Here is a 23958-nt window from a genome sequence, read left to right as displayed (position 1 = left end):
ACAAATTGTTGATATTTGAAGTCCTAGATAATGTTTCAGACCATATGGAAGTAGTTCTCTATGGCTTTGAAAAATGGTATCACTTACGTATAAACTGCTAGTGATACAATAGCTCTGTTCTGCCTACCTAGAATGGAAACAAACTTTAGTAATCAAACCAGAAACCATCCTTTTCCCTCCTTCAACACTTTCTTCATAGTCAAGAAACTAAGCAGAAAGGGTCTCTTGAACATGAGTTCCTGAGGGAGGAGGAAATGTTAATGTTCTAGCAATGTGAAAATGAGAAGTCAAAATGAGTGGGATGAACCTTGTTTCATACATCGAGTTTTTTCATTCACATATCAGATAAGCTATCAAAACAAGAACTTTTGTTCTCCCCTTTTTTTAAACTTAGTGTACCATGTGTGAATGCTTATATCACACAAAGTTTTTACAGGGTATCTGTTAGATGGACTACTTGTCTCAGGGAATTTATTGTATAATGAAACTGGCACAAAGTGAATGTCTTCAACTCAACTACAGAAAGCAAAGAAAAAGTAAGTATAATACAGATTTGACTGTAACCCAGGAAATCCACACTTTTCTCTGTCTATTTTTCAAAAAGACAGTCTACTTACATAATTTCCTTGCTACTTTGTTGCTGATATTCAGGACTCTCCCAAAATTTTATGTGCTAGTATTAAACTGATAGGGACAGTAAGTAGCCTGTGCTACGAAGAAGATATTTAACATACTTAAGATTTGATCCCACTGTATGACTAAATTGTGCTCTAATGTAGTGTAGATAAGATACATTTTATTCTAAGGCCACCAAAGGTTAAAAGCTACTGAAAGCTCTGTCCCGTGAGTATCCCTGACAGGAATTCCTGTTGACAATATGAGTAGAAGGAATTGTTGAAACTGATTTTTTTTTTTTTTTTTTTCCCTGTAACCGGCAACTGCTTACATTCTCAGGTCTCAGTGCTCAATATTGTTCTGTGAGAAACATTGGTAGGTAGTATTTGGTTGCCTGCATTTCATATTGAAGACAATAAAACTATTTATTTATTTTTATCCCAAGAGTGCTGGACACACAAGCAGCCCTACTGGCAGCTATTTGGGCCTACACTTTTCAAATCACGCTGTTTTTTCCAAGTGCTTCATTTAGCTTAGGCTTCCACCTTTTAAAGTCTTCACAGAGACATGCACTAGGTTATTACTTAGTAGAAAAGAAAGGGTCTTCTGTGTGCACTAGAAAGGTGTTCACAGTGGGGGTTTACAGTGATCCCTAATTAATGAAACAGAAGGGAGATAATTTTGTTGTATTGTGGCTACAGTTCGTCTGTAAGGTGTTTGATGTATACTTTTTTCTTCCCTCAAATTCCCAGTTTTTAATCAGAAAATACAATATAAATACATTAAATTACACTGAGTGTCAGTTCAACAACTACTATTTGAAATAATTTTAACCTCATTAAAATACAGAAAAATTATGCTTAAAAGAATTGCCACCAATGACTCTTCCAAGATCATTACAATGGGTTTGAACAAGAACAACTCTACAGTAATACTAAAAGTAACTTCAAAGAATCATTAATTCTGTTAACTTCAGGGATCTGGATTTTATTCTGAGTGTGGAATCTTGGTCAGAGACATTTAAAAACAGAGTTTCATGAGCTATCTCTAGTTGATGTAAGTATTTCTGAGTTACTGTAGTCACATTTCAACCTTTTCTGTAACCATCTTATGTGTTGTTCTCACCAAACACAATAAATTCAGTATATTTCCAAATCACTTCAACTATTTTAACTAGCTTCAACTCATTTTGTAAGGGCTCTCTCCTCCTGCCTGAGAAACTGTCTGCTTTGTGTGACATTACAAATCAGTGTGGCTGCCTAAAAATCTAGGAAAAAAATGGTTCTAAACTAGGAGTATGGGTATTGTCCTGACGCTGGAATAACAGTTTTCTGTTTTAAGTATACCATACTGCTTTGGAAAACAGTGTATTCTCAGTACTAATGATGGCATTGATAGCAACTCTTCTTGTGGTTTGTAAAGCAGTTGGAACTAAATTTTTAAGGTCTTTGATTCTGGGAGCTTTGGATGTCTATTGATAATTAGAATCAATGTCGACATTGCTCTTAAAGTCTTTTGAAATCGTTTGCTTGTAGTATGGTATCATTTCTGCCTAGCAGTTACTTTTCGTTGTAGTAATTTGTAAGACTCTGGCAAGAATTAACATATGTTTGTTACGTGCTCTGAACATGCAACATGTTGTGTGAACACTTAACAGTGCTATGCAAGTACTTGCATGACATGCCCGTATTGTGAAAATATTTTTTCAAATGGATGAATAACTATTGTGGGGAGGATTGTTCTGTTTCTTTCATACCAATAATTCCTTTTAATTACATATTTTCCAGATAATGGAGGACAGACTTTGGCAGGTGGGAATAACTGGCCCCTGAGAGGAAGAAAATGGACCCTCTGGGAAGGAGGAGTGAGAGGAGTAGGCTTTGTTGCAAGTCCTTTGCTGAAACAAAAAGGTGTAGAGAGTCATGCACTTATCCATATCTCTGACTGGCTACCAACGCTGGTGCACCTTGCTGGAGGACATACTAATGGCACTAAGCCTTTGGATGGCTTTGATGTTTGGAAAGCTATCAGGTAAATTGCATGTCAAATCACAGAGTCAGCATTGTGGTATGAGAAGGATTTAATCAGCCCAGAAAACAGAGCTGGAACAGGAGGGGGGAAATATTACATGTTCCTTTCCCTAAATAAAGGGAGTGTATAAGTGCTTTACTATCCATGAGAGAATTATCCAAATTAATCCTCGTCACAAATGCAAAACCTCCATATGGCTTTAACTTGGTACGTTGAATTTATCAGTGTGGACACAGCAATGCATGGTATACTTTTTCAAGAACGCTCTGTGATCCAGAAGCACGTTAACTGATTTTGCGCAGCATAAAGTCCAAGTTAGTAAACTTTATGGACCCGGCCATGCTCTCTACAGAGCCCACTTGGGTGTCCAATCTCAAATTGGACATGTGGGAAATCTATGCAGACATTAAACTCGCCGAGCATGGATGCCACTTTGATGGTTTGTTAGCTCAGTCCAGGACCTGTCAGGCTGGCTCAAAGTGTAACCATTTGAGTAGGTCCGTATCATGCTGACCAGTGTCTCAAAAAGCCGGTGAGGTTGAGTACAAAAATAGACCTGACTTGGTTTCTGAGAGGTTGTGATGTTGTGCCTGATTTAAGCAAGCTGGAGCACTCAGGAGCACAGTGTGGACATGCTTAGATGGCTGGAAAAAAGAGGCAGCTTAGCTCCAGTTGGGTTGACACTGAGACCAAGCTAATGACTTTTGGTGGGCTCTCTCTCACTCCGTGCACCTCTCATGCTGTCTGGATTAACTGGGATATCCCAGACCCCCCCCATTATTTCAGATAAGGGAGAGTCTTCTGTGCATTAAAAAATGAGTTAAATCCCATACAGTTTTCCTCTGGAAAAGAATAATAAAAATGATATCAGAAATGCGGGTTATTGGGGGCTCTGGGCACATCTGAATATGTATGTGCTTATTACTGGAGCTTTGGGCGCAGCAGAGTAAGTAGAATAGAATGTAAAAGAATAAATGAAATGGGCATTAACTGGTAAAGGTGATATTTTCAGTGGAACAAACTATCAAAAGAAACTCTGGTGTTGCTCCTCTGTGATATCTTCAATCAAGACACACTCAGTCAGTCCTTCATCTTTCAAAGCTTTTCTTTTATTCTAATGTTCTTTTATTCTACTAAAATGGATTACAATGTCTTTAAAACCTGAATGTCTGCAGAAATTTAAACTTCTGTGACCAACCCTTAGTTTTGCAAAAATTGCATGGTGACATTAGTTTAAATTCCTTTGTTTATTCGTCTTTTGTGCTGCATGTAATGTATTCATTGATGGGGCTAAGTCCTATTGTCTATGTTCTTAGAAGTTATATTTATTTTAGTAGGTCTTTGAATATTGTTTTAGGTCATTTAGGATGGAAATTTTAATACTGCTAAAACAGAACAAAAAGACTAGCAATTCTATTTCCTACATGCCATTCATTTGAGAATTAGTGTTTTGGGTTTTTTGATAGTCTTTGTTCTGTTTTAATAGCAGTCAGACAACATAATATTATGTCTATTATAACCTTTTGTCCGCTTCTCACTGTTCCCACCCCAGCTTGCAGGAGAAATGTAGCTATTTATGTAGCAATTGCTGAATTTGCTGCAATTTTCTACATAGTGCATTATGATAAACACTGGTTTTTGTGTGGTTTTGCATCCTAGAATGTGAATTACAGGAGTTAGCTCCTAAACAAGCACGAACAGGAGTGTTGTTTGGGTTAGGGATTGAGAGGAGAAATTGAGAGTTAAAGCAGGCACAGTTGAACCCATCTACCTGTCCCTGGTTAGCCCGATATAGACCTTGAAGTGAAAAACAAAACCAAACCACCCCCGCCCCCAAAACCAAACCCCCCATATCTTGAGTTCAGAATTGTTTTGTTTGTACCTTTAGTAGGATTACCTGTTTTGAAACAGCTAAGCTTGACTTCTTAGTGCTATGGGGTAGTTTTCTGTACTAGCTGGAGTTTGTGGAGATCTCATGGCCTTGTGCCCAGGTGTACTGCATGGCTCTTTTCCAAGTGAAAGAAGATAAGGATGTGCATAATTGAGGCCAGGGACCATTAACTGCCAGGAAGGAATAGAGACTCCTGTCCAGCTAGAGGAAGTAAAATGCTTTAAATGCTAGTGTTACTGTGGGCAAACTTAGCATCAGCAAGATCCTGGGGTACTCCTAAATCATAGGCTTTTCTTCCAGCTACCACCAGAATTCCTGGCACCTTCAGGTTTAGTTTCAACCAGGTATTATTTGTCATGGACTGATCTTTTCGGATCAGGTTACTTCAGAAGGAAAATTATATGTAGGGAACAATAGGTACAGCTGTGCATCCCCTGCACACTACTGGCACTTCAGTCTTAATCTCTTTGTGGAGGGGCTGAATTCAATGTTTACTAGCACTGCTAAGGAATAGATGACCTCCAATATTTTTAGTTGTGCCAACTGGAGGGCCTCTGTCTGGAGAGGAAAAAAGTCAGTTTTTGTGAAATGATAGGCTGCTCTTTGGCTGACCTTGCAGCCAAAATGTCAAATTTCACATGATTTTCCCATGTAATAAGGAAAAATGAGTGTATTAAATTTCACAATCATAACTCAAAAGGTCACTTGAATATTGGATAGCAAACAATGAAGGCACAGTGCCCTTTTGGTGACATCTGATGGAAAAGTTCAAATATGTTGCGTTTCTTGGACTAGATGGCTCATAATGAGTGAAATTATAATTTGCTAAGATTCTACCTAATTTGAAAAAGGAAAATTAATAGCCAATCACTGTGTTACATCTGTATTTTTTTTCATTCCAGTCTAATACAAATAGCTGCACATGCTTCCTGTGATTTTTTTTTTTTTTTTTTTTGGTGGACTTTAATCCTGAGCCTACTGTTTCACATGTCTGTAATCAAAAGGAAAAAGGTTATAAATTTGGAACCTTGATTTAGACATTCAAAAGAATATATGGGCAATGCAGATACTCTCAGAAGTTACAAAAATATTGGATCCATTCCAGTATCTGCCTATAAATGATCAGTATTTAAAGGACATGTTCTTAATATGATATTGATTTAATAAATATAAATAATATAATACTGAAAATAACTACATATTAATGTATAATTTTAAATATAGATAATGATATAAATAATATAGAAATTAGATACAAATTTTGAAATTGTAAGTATAAATTCTAAAATCCTAGACCCATGTGAACTTTCTGTCATGATTTTAAGATGATTGGCAGTCCAAATTAGGAATTGCATTAACATAAGTTCTAGTAGTAAATAGCAGTGCTGAAAACCACACGTGTTTCCACGTGTTCATTTCATGCCTCCTCTACTTAATTTTGACTTGAATAACCAGAATAAAGTTAATGGTCAGGAGCAAATGGCATGAAAAGCTGAAGTGCAGGAGCACATGTTTCTTGTGGACAAAAGTATCTTCTTTGGCATTCTTTTTAGCTAGCTATACTTTAAGTTTCTTTCATACAATGCATGAAACCGAGTTTACTGTATTAACCCATTTTTGGATATCCATCAGACGGTTCCGATCTCAGCTATAAACCTTCTATATAAATCATAGTAGGTTGCACTTTTCTAATACCTCAGATTGCCAGGGGTAACACAACAGTATAGCTGGAACCTCTAAAACCATGTACATATTAGAAATTATTTCTGAAAACACAACGATAATATCACTAATATGTTTTACGAAAACAGTAATTGAGAATACCAAGAACAACTGATAAAAAACAATACTAAAATGCAACTAGTCAAGGAATCTAAACTGTACTGCAAGTATCTGAGAAGCCACTTGTGTTTCTAAAAAACATCTGTTCTCCAGATGCTTGCTACTCTATTGAAATCAAGACACTAGGCAAAATAATTTTCCCTATGTAGAAACTTGCACTGGTTCATACATTGTTTTGATATATTTTGGTTTTCAGTACTGAATATCTAGTATGTCTATGCTTAGAAAAAGGAGTTTATTTTGCATTAGCAGAAAAGTGGAAGACCAAATGATAGAGTACATGAAGCAGTATGGTAGGCACTGAAAGATTCAGGATAAAATGCAGTCAAAATAAGTAGTATTTCTTAAAAGCTTGTTAGCAAGCATAGGTTTTCCAATTTTACTCATACATTTCACAGGGCAAGTTTCAGTTTTGTATTTTTGTAATGTTGGAAATATCAGAATTGATTGGGTGAAGTAAATGAAGCAAGATGAGCTTGAATTCTTGTGTCCCAAATGGCTACATTCATTTTAGGAATTAAACACCTGTTTGAAAAAAAAATTTCATTGTTGTGGTATAAATTAATGCTGAAGAAAGAGCAATGTAACGCTGAGAGTAATGTTTATTCCCAGCATATCTGAAATATAATTACTCTAAGAAAGCATGTACAGATATGACCCAGAGAAATATAATATATGGGAAGGTTATAAAGGCTCAGATTTTTCTGAGTGACACTGAGGATGTTTTTGAGCAAGATAAACATATTTGCCCTGAAAAACCTTGGATTGCTTCCCAAGGACACCTTCTGCCTACTTAACAACAACAACAACAAAAGTGAAAGATCATATGTCGATATTTGTTCATGTTCACTAAGGAGTAAGGAGTAATAGATCTTTATGTTTTAAAAACTTTGCAAAGTAGAAGATAGAGTAACATTCTCAGCATAAACTAGTTGATTCTCATACCAGCTTTGAAGTTAGTCTGTATGCTTTCATTAAGATGCTCTTAGATAGAGGACTTTTTTGGAAAACAGTACCTTTTAACTGCTTAATTAAATAGTCAGACAAGGTAGAATAATAGCTAGACAAAAGAAAAAGTTCCTTATTTTTAGGGAGAGGAGCGATGTGTTAGAATATTGGAGTCTAAAAGCAAGTACTCTAAAATAGAGCATTGTAAGATATGGTTACACTGGAAGCTACTAAAATATGAAGGCAGGATTCCCTAGAGAATCTTACTGCTTTCTTATTCTAGCTCTGTTGCCTAGACCGTATTCCTGATGCAAAATACGAATTTGTTGTTCAGGATGTGTCTTTTGAGGGGACTAAGGTCAGCATGGAGCTCCATAAATGGGAAGGAGGACAGATTTAGGCACAGGGAAAAGGACCTCCTGCTACAAGCATAAATTCTCTACTTCTTGTCCCCAGGACCTTGTTTCTGTTTTCCTGGTGTCCTTTTCTGTCAGCCAGCCACTTTCTTCAATGTACAATGCCATCTTCTTTTCTCTGGCTATTGTTTTGTGAATAATGTATGCTGGTTATAAACCTCCATGTTGTGTGCATCACAACTACTGGAATAACACCCAAACTGAACAAACAGTTCAATACCAGTTAATAGTGCTACAGAGCTTACTGCAGTAATGCCATAAGCTTCAGGGAGTGTATCTCATGATTATATATAAATCACATTTCCAAGTTACTAATACCAATATTCTATCCCAGAAAAAAATTGATTCAATAAAAATGACAACTGCAGCATGAAAAACTTAAATTCCTGCAGGTGTAATCTTTATTGTTTGTGTTCTACCAGCTGTGCAGTAACATTCATAGCCATGTTTAGTGGACAGTGTCCACGCTCTAGATTAAAAGCCATAAAGGAAATCACCTTTAATGACATGATAGTAATACTAGTTTGCTTGAACGGCATGAATATCCTCGGTTCTGACTTTCTACCTACTGTGGTACTGTATGAATATTGGATGTATAAACAGGAGAAGCATATAGGAGTAAGTTACTTCTTTATTCTGTATTTGACCCTGGTGGAAGGTACTAGATTACTTAGCATAACTAGTGTTTGCTTTCTTTTAAAAGGATACTGAAAAATATAGATACAACTCAGAAACTGCAAAATAAGAATATCTCCCGAAGCAGTTACTGCAGAGTCCTTTACATGCTATAAATTAGCATCCTAATTTTAACTTGTGCTAACTGGTTCATGTTACTGTTACCTATGAACAGATGGCAAAAGGAACACTTGACCACAGCTATAATTGGAGCACCTAGAGACAGTAAGAGTCTATTAAATCTAAGATAAAATTTGGTTAAATAAGGCCAGGCACTCCTCAGTTAAGAGTGTGACTACTATAGGTATTAGGGGGTGGGGGAGGTGGGAGGGAGTTAACCTTTCACATACATTTTGGGAAAAACATTTTGTGGCAGTTTTTATACACTGAATTACTAACAGTCTACGTTCATTGTTGTACTTCCTCTGTATTAATTACAAGGCTGTATTATCTTAACACATTTAATCTTTCATCCAGTCCTCCCTGTTAATTTTGTACTTATTCAAAATATTTAGCATCTAGAAATGGTTTTAGAAATGGAATGGAACAATATTAATTTTAATTAGTTGTTACTGGAAATTTTAAATTACACGTAAATATTGTTTAATTATATATTTTATATATTAAAATAACAGTCATTTTTGAGGCTTCCACTGACTTTTATATTACCTGATTTTTTTATTCTTAATGTCGACTGGTTTAGGGGCCCTGGTTGAATTTTTGAGTCTCAAATGAAGCTCCTTAACAAAAAGAAAACAATTTAAGTTATTCAGAAGTTTCTAAAAAGATGTGGGTTTAGGTTCACTGTCAAATAATAAAATATTGTTGTGGCATGATGTAGCCAAGGTTCTTTCTAATTATGTCTTCCTACTCATATTGCCATTTATAAGGAGAAATTCCTTTTACTCAGTTTTTTAGGACTGGGATTTACTCAACTCAGAAAAATTATGGGTAAGTTCAGAGGCTTATTCCACACCATCCCTATGTAGCCAATGGCTAGAAAACGAGGGATGATTTTTTTTTTTTTCCCACAAGAAGGTTTAGGATATCTAAATCATCCTTGTGACCTCAATTACAAATCAAATGTGGGGTTTTTGAAGGGTAGCCAGTGCCTCTAGTGTTTTTTAAGGCACCCAGCCAAAATGCTTTCAGCACTCATTCAGGTATGCAGAGAGCATAGCAAGAGTGATGCCAGCTTATGCTGCGAAATTTGATTTTTAAAGTTGATTATTGTAAAACCTTGCTTTGGTAGGGCCAATTCTGTACTCTGTAAACTTATGAATAATCTCAGTAAACACCAGTGAAGTCAGGGAAGGCTGATGGGGTAAAAGCTGTTGCTACTAGGCTGGAAAAGAGCATTCAGATTTAAGTTGATAGCAATTAGTTTGTAGTTACAAGCTCATTCTGTATTAGGATGACAAAAAACCTTAAAATAAAACATGCAGAATCCTAATGAGCTGTGGAAGGAAATTAACATTTCCTTTTGAAATTTCTCCTAGTGAAGGAAGACCTTCCCCCAGAGTGGAACTGCTACATAACATAGACCCTATGTTTGTGGATGACTTCCCATGTGAGTATGCTACTGATTTTTTAAGACTTGTTAAACATACAGTTCATCTTCTGAACACTCCTTGTTTTCCTTAAGTGAAGTATTTCCTTCTGGGTGAAACAAAATAGAGTAGGATGCCTTCTGCTTTTAAGTAAATAGCTTTAAAATACAGAAACATCACCCCCCAGGTGCTTTAAGTACTTACTGAATCACGACCAACACACGCTTCCTATTTCAGAGAGCTTTGAAGCACTGCTGAGTGATGAATAAAGTACTTTGGGACATGGAAATGTTGAGGAGCAGTCATGTGCCTGAGGTGCACAGGGAGGCACACTGCCAGAAAACCCTACCAAACCCTGTCTTCAGTGCTCCACGTTGGCAGGTAGCTCCCAATGAAGTGCTTGCCCTGACGCATCTTGATACATCGATATAATATGACCTTGCAAATGGAAAACCTGAGTTTGCAAGAAGCTGAGAATTTCCAAGCCTTGTGATTGTGTTGTTCCATAATCACATGGGTTGGATCTTTAACGCCATAATCACATGAATTGGAGCTTAAGTTCACCAATTCTATAGCTCTTTAAGCACCATCTGTTTTATGATTCAACATTATTAGTTTGCTAAGGACTACAGACTTTTCAAGCAGATATTTTTTTTTCGTACAGAGCATTGGAACAGGTCCTTTCCAGTGTTTTTGTAGTATTTCTGTATTTCATTAAATAAAGAAGTAAATCCCGGCAGAGGGAATAGTGCAGTGGGCACAGTGATCTGTTGCCTGTAAGACAGATACATGTTGTGCTGTAGTAACTGGATGGAAAGGGGTAAGGTGGCCTTCTGCAATGCACATCTGGTTCTGTGATGCTTTTCTCAGAAGAAGCAACATTGTGCCTATCTAGCGCTGGCTGGACAGCACTGCCTGCAGATAATTCCTACATACTGATGGAATTAAGGTATAGCTTAATACTCCAATTTCCCTTCAAAGGATGCTCAGTGAGCCATAGCATTCCTGTATGATGTTATACCCTGATGTGGTATTCTCAGGCATACTTCAGGGACCATCTCTTCCTTGTGGGAACTGTGGTGATTGAACTCAGCAGAGGTGTTTGGGTAGACAAATTCCTGGTGTAAATAGAAGGGGAATGAGCAGAGGAGGTTTTCAGGAGCCTAAGCTCAGGAAATACTTCCCAGTATTGCTTCCATGATGCCATACTCTGATGGTACTTCACAGTTTGCTACGTATAGCATGTCCTTACTTTTTGTGTGCATTGCATGAGATGTGGGCAGGGACAGGGACAGGTGGACAAAAGCTGTAGTAAGTGGAACTTTTATGCTGGATGAGATGTGACTTTTAAGCGTCACAAACAGAGGAAGCGGTATCCATGCCTGTAAATTTACAATGTACATTTTTATGTACCTTTCAAAACTAGAGTAATTAAAAACAAAAATGTAACTCTTCACCCATGTGTCCTTATGCGCCATATAGTCTCTTCTCAGCAAAGGCCTATAATTTTGGCAAGTTACTTTGTGCCACTTGTTTTACTTTCTCCCTTAATAGCAGTTTTGGTCAGCAACAGGTAGAGTTGATCTCCAAGTTAGTATACCTTACATTTTTCCCAGTTTTGATTTTATGATACCATTCTTACAGGATTTGAGCATAAGTAATTGTATTTCTGATAGGTTTGACAGGATGTATCACTGTTATACATGACAAAATATACATTAAACTGTGCTTTTTTAGATCACTGTTCTTCTAATTAATGTACTGTTTCTAATGCAACAGAGCATGTTAATGTATAGTCCACTGCTGGGGACAAGAAATCCAGCTTTCATTGTATTTCATCTATTGTTGTAATGTCCTCAATTTCTTATAAGTTAACTGGAAGTTGGAATGGTTTTGTGCTTTGCAGGATGAGTCATTGTATTATTTATGATTCTGCTTTTGACCCAGCTAGTGAAATTATGCTTTATCATATAAGGATTAAAATTTCTATATAGCCATCTGAGTTATTAGGAGTAAATGTATATGTATGTAAGTCAGCTGATTTCTACTTAGTGTCTGTTTTTCATTTGTGAAAATTGAGTATTAAGTTTAGAATTAAGATCCAGATAAATGATGTTGGTGTCTCTATTACGGATAGATTAGGGAGTCACAAAGCTTGGAATATATAAGTACTTCCATATTTTCAGCAATCATGGCTTTCTTTGTGTTTAAAAAAAAAAAAAGGCATCTTAAAATAAACTGCCTATATTAACTTCCTATCACCAAGGTGTTAAACTGTGTGTCACTCTGGAGTCTTGCTCTTTCCTTGACTGTTTATTGTTTCCTTGTTCAAACTGTTTTGACATCAGAGCACTCTTTTGCCTATGGTGCTAAAATATATGTATGTTTGGCTGGGTTCTTTCTCACCTCCTGTGTAGTCTTTGGCCTTCTTTATGCCCATCTTGCCCTTGTCCTAGTCAACTTAAAAAAATCACATCACCTAAATCATCTTGTGTCAGATGAAGTACTCATATTATACTAATACTTTCCTTTTTGTAGAAATTGATTTAGTAAGTAAAATAATGACTGGAAGATATAGATTAGCTGAATCTCGGGGTTTGCAGAGTACTGTGGAAGACCAAAGAGGAAATCAAATCTCAAGATACTGTTAAACATAACCAAAAAACTTTCAGGATGTTATGGATAATCAGGCAAGTTCTGATCACAATATTATTAAGGAAGACACTGTACTGTTGTAGTTGTGCACACATAGGGCATTAAGTTATTGCTGTACTTCCAGTCAGTGCAGGTTCAGTGCTCCTGAACTCTTAAGTGCTTTTGCACATAATATATACATTCTTTCAGCATAATATTTTTATTTAATGGATGCATTTATCTTCATCTCTGTCTGAATAAACTGGTACTATATATTTTTAGTAGCATGACTGATGGGATGTCTCATGTAATTCATTGATTTTTTTTTTGACTGAAACAGGAAAACTGAGCTTTGTTCTGGTCAGATGTTTTACACCAAAATAAGCATTCCTTCAGGGAAGAATTTGTGCAAAAGACATTAATGAATTTAGTGTCAACTCAACTGTTACAGCCAAGTATTCAACAGAATGTTAAGTTAAAGGTAGGACATGCTGTCTCAATTACAGAGCTAACTACGTCTTTGCTGCTGTGGTCTGTTAGAACTGACTTTGACCTGCGTGTTCACCACTCGTGGGGTAACATGATACAACTTTCCAAGTTCTCAGACTGAGCACTGGTTTCTAACCTCCGGGCACCAGCCAAGGTTACTCCAGCAGATCTGATGAAGCTACTGATCAACTTCTACTTACCTTTTTTCAGGAGCTCATGCCTAGTGGTAAATAAGTAGTCTTGTATCAAAGTACTGTACTTACGTCCTATTGTTAAGACTAAACAGCATAAGAGGGAGAACACAGTAAACTAGTTTGTCTGCAGTTCCATTTCACAAAAAAATGCTGACAAGTCTTATTTCACTGACTCTTTCAAGTAATCACCTTCTGTCTCAGAGGGTAGACTTTCTTCGTTCAAATACAAACCTTTCCAGTGGTCTGAAACATACTGCAGTGTTTTAGACTGTAATTCCTCATTTGTTGTCTTCAGTGCTAATAAAGGAGTTCCTGTCCCTGACCTCAGACTTTGCCTGCAGGCTCCCTCTGATGTGTGGCAGCCCAGTGGAGTGGTCGGGGTTAAAAACAATGTTTTCTCTCAATGAACTGATCTGATTTGCAATGCAGACCTACAACAATTGTGGTCCTGTAATGGAGGAGGCGGTGGAGTGAAAACCTAGGGTGGGATCTTCAAAAACTAGGAGGGGGGGTGGGTGGGTTGTAGTCTTCAGTGAAGCCAGTCTGGTGGTGAGCTATTGCCAAGATGGCCAGCCTGTCCTCTCCCTTTCTCCCATTCTTTCCTCCTTCCCTTGGGTTGGATCTGGAAATCACATGGCAACGAGAGGAGTCTTCTGCCAAATCAGCCTTCAGACTATTTTGGGTGGCAGAGGGAAAGAGGAGGAAAGGTTTCTACCACATCAGACAGCTGAATCAACTTGCCCTGTAGCTGTATGACTGGGAGCAGTGCGGGGGGGGCAAGGAATATGTGGTTGGTGGCAGATGGAAGGACTGGCTGCAGGACTCAGCAGCTAAGATCAGCTCAGGCCACTGGGGAACCTCAGCCAGAGGCAGTAGTTTCATGAAGTTTAAGCTAGGGTAGGTCGCTGCTGCTGCCAAAGAGGGAATCCTGCCTTCCACAGCACCTCACCACCGCTCCCCTCTCTCGTGGGTCACCAAAACCACTCACAGAGCCCCAGGCTGTGAACCAGGTCAGGGTGTTGGTTCAGGTTTTAATACCCCCCACCCCGCCTTTTTTTTTCCTTCGGATGTATGTTGGATAGCCAAGCGCTCATTTTGGCACAAAGGATGGGACTAGAAGGAGTTTTGGGGGACAGGTGAGACTGATTCTGTTGGGTCTGAAATTAAACCCTGAGGTTTCCGTTTCATAATATGTGATGAAGTGATCCAGCAGGCTTGTGCTGGGGATGTGCTTTGCTTCCTCCCCTCCCCATTCTTGGTCACACGCTCTTGACGCTTATTTTGCATCAATTCTGGCACTCCTCAGATACCTCCCTGGACCGATCCAACTTGCTAGCCTGGTTTTCTTCTGTCAGGTGGGTTGAATCTGCGCATTGAAGGGGCCGATGGATGCCAGAGGCAGCGCAAGGCGGGGATGAAAAGGGCTGTGTGGTTGGCAGTGGGGAGGCAGAGGGAGAGCCAACCCTTCCTAGAGTTGTCTGGCTGCTCCTGGAGCCAGAGCCCCAGGGGGAAGGAGTGGGGAACCACACCCTCTGGTTGGACCTCGCTGTGCTAAACCGGTCCGGTGGGCTCTGCGGATGGAGCTGGACCCAGGCTCCTCGGAGGTGGTTGCTCCTCTCCCTCTTTGCTGACAGCCTGGTTGCTCCTCTCCCTCCTTGCTAACAGCCGTCGCTTTTGTCTTTCTGGCTGTTTCCTCGTCACCCTGTTGATCATTTTCAAAAGTGATGAATATATGTCTCAATTGCTGGGTCTCAGTGTAGACTTGTAATTTATTGGAGAGTTTGCAGTTACGTAAAAGCAGGACATTGGCATGAAAGATCTATTGTCTTCCAGGTTTGGGTCTGAAATGTTCGCATTTTCTGTTAGTTTCAGGAGTTTGGTAGTAAAATAGGAAAATTAAAAACAGAAAGCTAAAATTATGTTGAAACAGAGTATCATTTTCTCTGTAATGTATAGGTTAAGAAAGCACAAATATCATGCATGAAGTAACTTAAAAGTTGCATAAATAAGAAATCTGATTTACCCGTGTTGGAAGGAAAAAGAAACAAAATTGTTTTGCCCCATTTTTGTGACTTTGTCTTTAAAAAAAAAAAAAAAAAGCCAAGTTGTTGATGGTTTGGCAGCTGTGCCGGTGATGTCAGCTCTTCCATTGTGAAAGATCTGCTTTCTTTTAGACAGCCTTATGGCATTTCATCAAGTTTTGGTGATTCAGCTGAATTAAAAACGAACTGGATTTAAGTCTAAATTCCCCTAACTGCTAAACCAAACATATTTCTGACCACACAGTCGTTGCTAGATGGTCTGTCTTGAGGCAGTATTGAAACTTTATATCCCACAGAAGGCAATTTTATTTTGAGAATCAGGACGAAATGACACGGTGAAAGGAAATGTGCCCTTTAATTCAGAATTGTTAATCAGAATCTGTCAGTACACACTGTATTATTTTTTAATCTGACTTGCTAAATTTATTAATGAATTTAGTGAATTTCACAAAATCTTGTAGACTACACATGTGGCATCACTTTCTCTTCAAAAAGAATTTGGATTTCTTTAAATTAGAGAGACGTATTCAAAATAAATATGTTGTTGGGTGGGGCTGTTTTAGGCTGAAAAAACTTTTACCTTCATTTAAAATTCCAGACTTAACCATAGACTAAAACTTCAAAGGCATAATAAAATTGTAGGCCACTAATTGTAGCCAATTTATTTTGAAGATATCTATTCATAGAGGCAGACATCCAAGACAGAGAACTTGTAAAAACATTTTGTGATTTTTCTCCAAACTTTTATTTGCCTTGAGCAAAATTAATCAAACTTTACATCGTTCTCCTTGACATTTGAAAAAAGGCATTACCTCATATATTGTGCTATTAATTGCCAAAATAAATGGTTGCGTATAAGGGGCTAGATCTGCTATATGCAGAATGAACAGATGATATATTACAATAGGGAAACCATTTCAGTTCTGAGACTGATGTATCATTCATGGGCATTAAGATTGCATTAAAATGGCTGCAGCATTATATATTACATCCATACCTATATCGAAATGATTAATCTTGATTAAGAAATAGACACTCTAGACTCCTTTAGGCCCCATTTATTACTTATTTTGCCCAGGTGAAAGATGATTCCTGAGACTTTGCAGGCCAGAAGTGATTTCTTCCCCACTTTTATTACTGATGATCTAGCTGGTTTAGAATTATTTAAAAAAAAAAAAAAAAAGAAAAAGAAAAAGGGGAAAAAAACAATCCCCGGTAATGAAGTTATTCAGTAGCAGGAGAAGATGTAGGTAAGCATGGATGAGTGTACTGTGTGGGCTTTGAATGGGATAAATGTACTCCATGTCTGTGCCAGGCTAAGACCCAGAATCCACTCTCAGATTCAAAAATGTACAGAAAAGCAACCAGATGGTTAGCTGACTGAGCTTACGTAGTGACAGCTGGAATGGGAGAATGGTCAAGAATGGGGAAGAAGACAGATATGTTATTTCCTTCTCCAAATTTCCATTTCTCTGCAAAGTTACACATATGCATGCTGACCAGCTGGACTCTGTCCTCTTTTCATTACAAGAAAATCATAAATTGCGATGACCGCCTGTAAGTTTCTAAGGCAGGAGTTGCCAACATGTGACCCTGGAGCTGTGCATGGCCCTCAACCACTTCACATGGTGTTTTTCATGCTGGTCTGGCAGTTTTGGGCAGAGCTCAGCTCCACTCCCTAGTGGGAGGCCACTGTTCCAGCCAGCTCTGCTGCCATTCACATCAGAGATAAGTGTTGTTTTTCTTTTGGCTGTTGGCTATATGAAGTTTCTGGGGTGTAGCTCTTGCTGTCGGGAAGCTTGGCCTGTGGTTATACATTGCCTTGGTTCTTAGCCCGCCTGCATCTCAGCATGAACCATCCATCACTGCAGTATTCAGTACTAAGTGTATGGGGATTGCACATTTGGTGAGCCTCATAAATACTAGTCCCCATGTTTCCTTTGGGATGTAGATAATTTCTTTTAGAACTTAGAAATGTTAAGTCATTTGATAAACTGTCTAATGCCATTATCATGACTGGAATTCAGAAATCCCTCAGTACTACTGCTTTTTTATGCTTCATTATATCCTCTACCTATTTGACCATAACACTAACATTTTATATTTTTATGCAGGTTTTGACATAAATGTTAGATTACATTTTTCAAATGAAATATCTCTGAGCTGAAAACCTGTAAAGTTTTAAAGTTTGTACACAGGCTATTACTGCTCAGTTCTCTTTACCTTGAACATTGCTACCTTACAGTGATGCAAGTGTGCTTTGGGTGTTTCACGTATAAGGCTGTCTCAACATGATCTTTGATGTCTTCAGTAATTCATAGATAGTATTCCATTCAGTTCAAATCTGTTTCCTGGGAAAAAAAAAGATTTTTACTTTTTTCTTTTTTTTCTGTCAAAAGTGAAAATCAAGCATTTCCTTTTACTCTCATTTTGTGATGTTTGACCTTGTAGCCTGTTTTAGTAAGTTTGCTCTTCTTTAGAATACCTTTAAATTTTTTATTCTGTAATTGTATAAGAATGTAATAATCTGGATAGATGCTTCACTTTGTTGATGTTCACAGGGATTTTTTCCTGCCATGAGTAATTCTGGATTTTACTCAATTGTTTGTGTGGTATGGGTTTTTTGTAAAGATATAATCTATTGTAAAAATCAAGGTGAATACTCTGAAGCAAGAATGGGAGTGTTTTCGTATGCTTAATCTTGTTGAAATTGAGAAGAGTATGCGTTTTGAAAGGTAAGAGACTGAGGATGATGTAGTGTAAATCTTTCCTTTGGAAAAAAGGAATCAAACATTACTATGACAAAACTGAAATTAGAAGGGATAATAGTGCATCTATATGTTCACAGCGTTCAACTAAGCAAGTTAAGATTAAGTGAGCTTCGCTGGGTGAGTTTGTCTACGGCACAGCCCTGTGCCTTGTCAACATGACAGTAGGAAGTTATAGTGTCTCAGGGCTCATCTGTTTCTTCAAGATCAGTATTCTATTCATTCTTCCAAGGCTAAGGTCACGGCTATTCCTCAAATGTTTTTATTTTAATAAAATAACAGAAAGACTTGGAGTTTTGTAGAAAACTCATTATTACCATAAAGCAGCAAAAGGTCACAAAATGTCTGTCCTCAGTGAAGTAGGAAAACCCCTTATTTCTTCAGTAATTCATTGTCACAGTATAGGCTGGAAGAGCCCTTGACATTTCCAGAATTTCCTTGTTGAGGTGAAATAATTGCTCTATACATCAGAGTTCAAAAAAAGAGAAATCAGTTAAAAGTACATATATGCAAAGGCCTTGTCAGCCCACAGAGCCATCTGCACTTCACAAAGTGACTATAGCAAGTTTGTCCTTCCTTCCGGCACATTTTAATGGAGTCTCACGTTAATTAAGGCATCAGGCCTACAAACACGTGTGCAACTTCAGCAGTTATCAATAAAGACCTTAAGACAATTTGCAGAGGATCGAATGTGAGATCGGCACTTTTTGCCAGAACTGATTATACCCCGGTTGACTGCCTGGTGTGCACTGGATCCCAGAGCTGAATCAGTTGCAGCAGGAACACGAGTTTCATTCATGCCAAGATAACAATATGCACTTTGCCAGAGCAATAGGGAGAATTTCTTCAAACTCCTGCTGGAGTTTGCTTTGTCTTGTGTATTTCTCAGTGAAAACTAAACAACAGGCTGCTTCACAGAATCAAGTCCAGCAATAGGTAATTTTTGTCATGAAGCTTCCATTGTATAAAATGCTAAAAATAAATTTCCAGTACAACACCATCTACAAAATTTCTAATGCATTTATGTGAAACACAGTGCAAAATTTTGTGCTTATGGGCAAGTGATAGTTTTGCCTGGGGAATCCTCATCTATTTGTATCCAAGACTTTTTATGCTTCTATAGCTATAGGGGAGAGAAATACTCCTTCTTCCCCTCCAATTCTGTTTATAAATGTATGGAGAATGGCCATGTGTTTCCATGTTGTTGACAAACAAATGAGGCATTTGAAAAGATCTTATGTTTATAAATAGAAGACATATAAGATCTAAGTGTGTCTCCTAATTGCAAAAATATCAACCATGCCTTTTGTTCTTTTGCTTTTTTATTTTTCAATAAAATTTTCTTTGAAAAGGTAGTCTTATCTTTCAGGTGAGTAGTTGATTCATCTGACTGGTTTAATATTTTAGGGACTGTATAAATTATATTTATAGACATTAGAGACAGTCACAATTTTCAGAGTGTTTAGAAGAGACTTGATTTAATATTCATCAGTGGAAATGAAAAATATAGTGCTTTCACTGCACTCAGTGCTATAACCACTGTGGTCTAGTGTATATATTAAAAACTTGAACCATGTTCAGTATATTATTTCCTGATGTTTAGGAGGAAGAAAAAAAAAAAAAAAAAAATCTTATGTTAAAGTAAAGCATGTTGGTGCTTAATCCAAAAACATAAAGCAAAGAAATTCAAATAGAATGGAAATCCAGTGTCATTTCTGACCCAGTCCGTAGATTCATACTACTTTTATTATGTGTGCAGCTGGACAATGTGAAGAGTACAGCTTTCCAATTGCTAAAATGGCCTTCAGTAGAAACGGTATATACTGAAAGGTATTTATATGTTCTTATGTTCCCACATTAATACTTCCTGCACCCTTCTGTCTGTTCTCCCCAGATCCAGGTACTTCCAAGCTAGGAAATACCAAAGGAAATCTGGATTTTTTTTCACATACTGTTCTGGTTTTTATGGTGTAATGTAAAGTCCCTAATTTGGATGTATTTGTAGACTGCCTGCAAATCAAACTGTAGACCAGACTGCTTGCAAATGAAAACCACTCTGTATCTACAGAATAGTTTGTATCAATGGATGGTAGAAAAACACATATATCATTGAATTAAAATTTAGAAGATAGTAAAAAGTTAAGAGTCTGTTCCAAATGGTGTACCCATTAATTTTGCTTACTTTCTTATATAAGTTCAAAGTTTTATGTACAAATTTGGTATGAGCAGAAATCAAAATTACCCAAAACCATCTGGATAGCCTATCACCAAGTTAAAGGCTTATTTTCTGTGTTGTCATGCAAAATATTTGTATGTATTATATGATGTGAAATGGAAAATATGGAGAAAACCTCCATCCTAGAGTTTCATACAGTCCATTGGGGAGAAATCTCTTCTGAAAAATGGGAGTTCACAGTTCAAAGCCCTTTGTAACAATCAGGGTAACTCAGGGCATGAATTTGGGTCCCCCAAACCCAGAAACATATCCCCAGTGTTGGGCTAGATTTTTTGGAAGGGGGAGAAAACCTCTCATTTTGTCAGGTACATCCTCATGTGAATTTAACCCTTAGTTTTCAGTTTAATTTTATTTTTATTAAAAAAGTGTGTAAGTTAAACATTTTATTGGTCTGAGCCTTTATTTCCAGTTTACTGAAAATTAAATATGTTCAGCTTTGAATTGGCATCTGTTTCTAGTTGCTTTAGTGGACAAACAATAATTTATATAGCATGCAGTTGGCTAGGGCTTTTGATGTGACCTGAAAATTTCTTCCTTTAGGGAGGAAACTATTGGACAGTTGGAAAAATGCTGTCGGAGGAAAGTTCAGAAGATGTGGTTGTGGGAAGCAGTGCTGACCACAAAGAAAAGTTATAGGCTGGCTTCCTGAGTTTTACTGCAGTGAAGTTATGGTTCATTTCTCAAGTTTGTGTTTCCCTTTCTGGCTGCATGCTCCTATAAAGAATCACATGTTTCAATGGCTGTTACCTGATGTCTGCCTTTATTCTGCACTTTCAGTGCTGCAGGGAAGATCAAGCGATATGTTTAAGTAAACAGTTTCTAGATCTTAACTTCTGAACATAGTGACATGGATTTTACAGCAGGGAGAATGACTCTGGGATTCGGTTTTCTCTGCTCATCTGTAAGCCTCGGTTTTTGATAACATTCATGGGATTGTGTGCTGTTACTGGTTGTTTTTTTTTTTTTTACTATTTATTTTCTTAAGCTTTTTCTTTTGAGAATTGGCAAATAGTGTATTGGCACTTTTGTTTTGTTTTGATTTCAAAATCACTTTAATTTGGGTATAATTTGGGGGGGTGGTTAAAACATATGTGTTGTTGCCAGAAATGATTGTTGTGAATACGAATGGGGAAGCCTTTCATATAAAGGTTTCATGGAAAACATACTGTGTCTACTGAACTGTATGGATAAAGGGGAATTTAGCTTCATTTGTCTGATTAAGAGAAGTTGGTAGGGTGTAAATTCCTTGTTTGTTACTACTGATGCTTAACCAGTCTGAACCAAAGCCCACTGGAATTAATGGAAAGGTTCCCATTCGTTTCACTGTGGGTTTTTTCAAGCCCTAACAGATCTCCTGCTGTTCCATAGTTGAGCATTAGTAAGGGACAGTGAGCCTGCCAATCATGCAGGTTTTGTGTTTATGCATGTGGTGAGATTTCCAGGAGGTGGAAGACTGCTTTCATGAGGGTGATTTTTAGGTGGAGGTCCATAATATTTAACAAAGTCTGTGATTTTTTTACCTACTTTTTCTGCTATTGTAGTACAAAAACAGGCTAAGGTGATTTGAAGGAGTCTAGTATCTATTGATAGAAAAGTAATCACCTGTGATTTTTTGACTGCTTGGGTTTTCTTTTCTATTTAATGGGTACCATGTAAGTAAATGTTCTGAATACTGATAATAGAGTCAAATGATTTATGTTAGAACAGAAGCTGTGATGTGCAAAACCTTTGACTGATTTTAATGGAAGCAGTAGGAGAATGACACCATTACCATTTTTCTGACAATATATAGAAGCTGGAGAATACAATAAGGATTTCTTGGATGATTAAAGTAGTATGTTGGTTTTAAAGACAATAATGAACATACTAGAAAATACTGTCTTTCTGTTTGGGTTTCATGTGTAAGTGGTTTTTGGTTCACCAGTCCTAGACTTCTGTCTGGGGATCTCCTCTGTGGTTTTTATAGACTACTAATCAGATCACAAGAGGCAGGGAGGCATCACCTTACTGTGAAAATAATACCGGTTATTGTTTGTTGCTTTTAAGTTCTAGTGGAAGTAGCCTGAGTGGTTTTTTTCCCAGTGTTTGGTTCAACTGTTAAGCAGAATTCTACTCCATGACATACAGAATTGTTCACTCCTCACTAATGAAAACATTTTTACAAAGTAAAGAAACTTTTTTTGAATCACTCATAATGTTTTAGAGTATCATCTCACCAGAATTTAAAAAAAAAAAAAGAAAAATTGGACATCTAATTTATCCCCTTAAATTTATCACACTTGCTAGGTGACACTACCTTTTGAAAGCCTCTGTTCCTGGAGAGACAGTCTTCAGTGAGTTAACAATCTGTATGCACAAGACTGAATTATTTTAAATGCATTATCTTTTATTGGACATATGCGTAAGTGCCACTTCATTCCCTAAAGCTGCCTTACTGCAAGCACTACTTTCTGCAGTGCAGTAGTTTCTTGCCTTCTGGCTATGTGATGCAACCTTGTTATGGCTGTGCTCCTTGCTCTGATGGCATATGTGACAGAATCCCATGATGGGTGCCTCTTGTCACACCTATAGCTCTGTATGTGTCTCTCCAGCCTCAGTTAGCAGAGATATGTTTGAAACCATGAGTGGTCCCAATGATCCTCCCACGAGTTTTTGCAAACAGGCAGGACTTCATGGCAGTGCTGTCTTAGTGGCAATTGTGGCTTATGTGGTGCCTACTGACAAAAAGAAATCTCATCACAGGGGGGTAAGGATGGCAGGGGACCAGCAGCTCAGAGAGGTGTTCTAGCTGTTCTGATACCAATAAGCTGGGATGCTATTAAAGGAAGATTTTACAAAGCGATAGAATAACATGGAGGTTTTCCATGAAACATCTTCAGTGATTGAAAAAAAAAAGGCATGTAACTGAATTTGAGGATGTAGCCAAGGTTATATTTTTTCAGAGAATGTAGTCTAGTCCATTTGCAGCTTGACTGTTACTGGCAAAAGCAGATGATGAATTTCCTGGGTAAAGAATTTACGTCTCATCCAGTGTTTCAGCATGTTTGAGTTTTTCTCACTGTGGGTACATGCTGTGTAGTAGTGCCATTAGGCATTGTAGACAATGTCTAGTCAGGTCAGGTAGAGACTGTAGTCGCACTCAATATACTAACAACTACCAAGATGATGTGGTTTCAGTCAAGATACTTCATGAGGTCTGAGTAGTAAGCACTCAAAACTATTTGGCCTGTGTGTTACATTGCTATGTCCCCGGTCAATTAAAACAGTAAGGTTTTGATTATTTGATTGCATTTGGCTCAATATTACACAAGATGGGAAGAACCTTCCTTTGGTCATGCAGGGTATAGAAGCAGCCTGGTCCCTGGAGTTCCACAGAACATACAAATTTGATTAAGCAGAATGTATATCTAGCAGAGGATTTTAATTCACGAGGGTTTGCATGTCACCCAACTTTGTAAGTGGTTTCTGAACCTTTTCAGTTGTACTGTATTCTTTTTGAGACGGGAAGACCAGTACTACTGTTTTCCAGTTGCACAGAGCTTTTTTCTTTGTTCATGAGTCCTTTTCTAATAATTCCTTGCACTCAGTTTTCTTTTTGACCAATGCTAACATAATTCTGAAAAAGCA

The 23958-nt window shown here is 37.7% G+C and overlaps 1 protein-coding gene across 1 annotated transcript in view; it reads left to right on the top strand.

Moving 5' to 3' along the window:
- Positions 1–23958, top strand: part of ARSB (arylsulfatase B) — an 88328-nt gene that overhangs the window by 52540 nt on the left and 11830 nt on the right. The window contains exons 11-12 of the mRNA XM_010582876.1: positions 2403–2646; positions 9918–9988. Coding sequence (XP_010581178.1) covers positions 2403–2646; positions 9918–9988 — 315 coding nt within the window. The remainder of the gene's footprint in view (positions 1–2402; positions 2647–9917; positions 9989–23958) is intronic.

Source organism: Haliaeetus leucocephalus, unplaced genomic scaffold (genome assembly GCF_000737465.1).
Source record: "Haliaeetus leucocephalus isolate CR32 unplaced genomic scaffold, Haliaeetus_leucocephalus-4.0 Scaffold849, whole genome shotgun sequence".
Lineage (NCBI taxonomy): Eukaryota > Metazoa > Chordata > Aves > Accipitriformes > Accipitridae > Haliaeetus > Haliaeetus leucocephalus.
The sequence above is the reverse complement of the archived record's forward strand: the minus strand, read 5'-3'. Positions and strand labels throughout refer to the sequence as shown.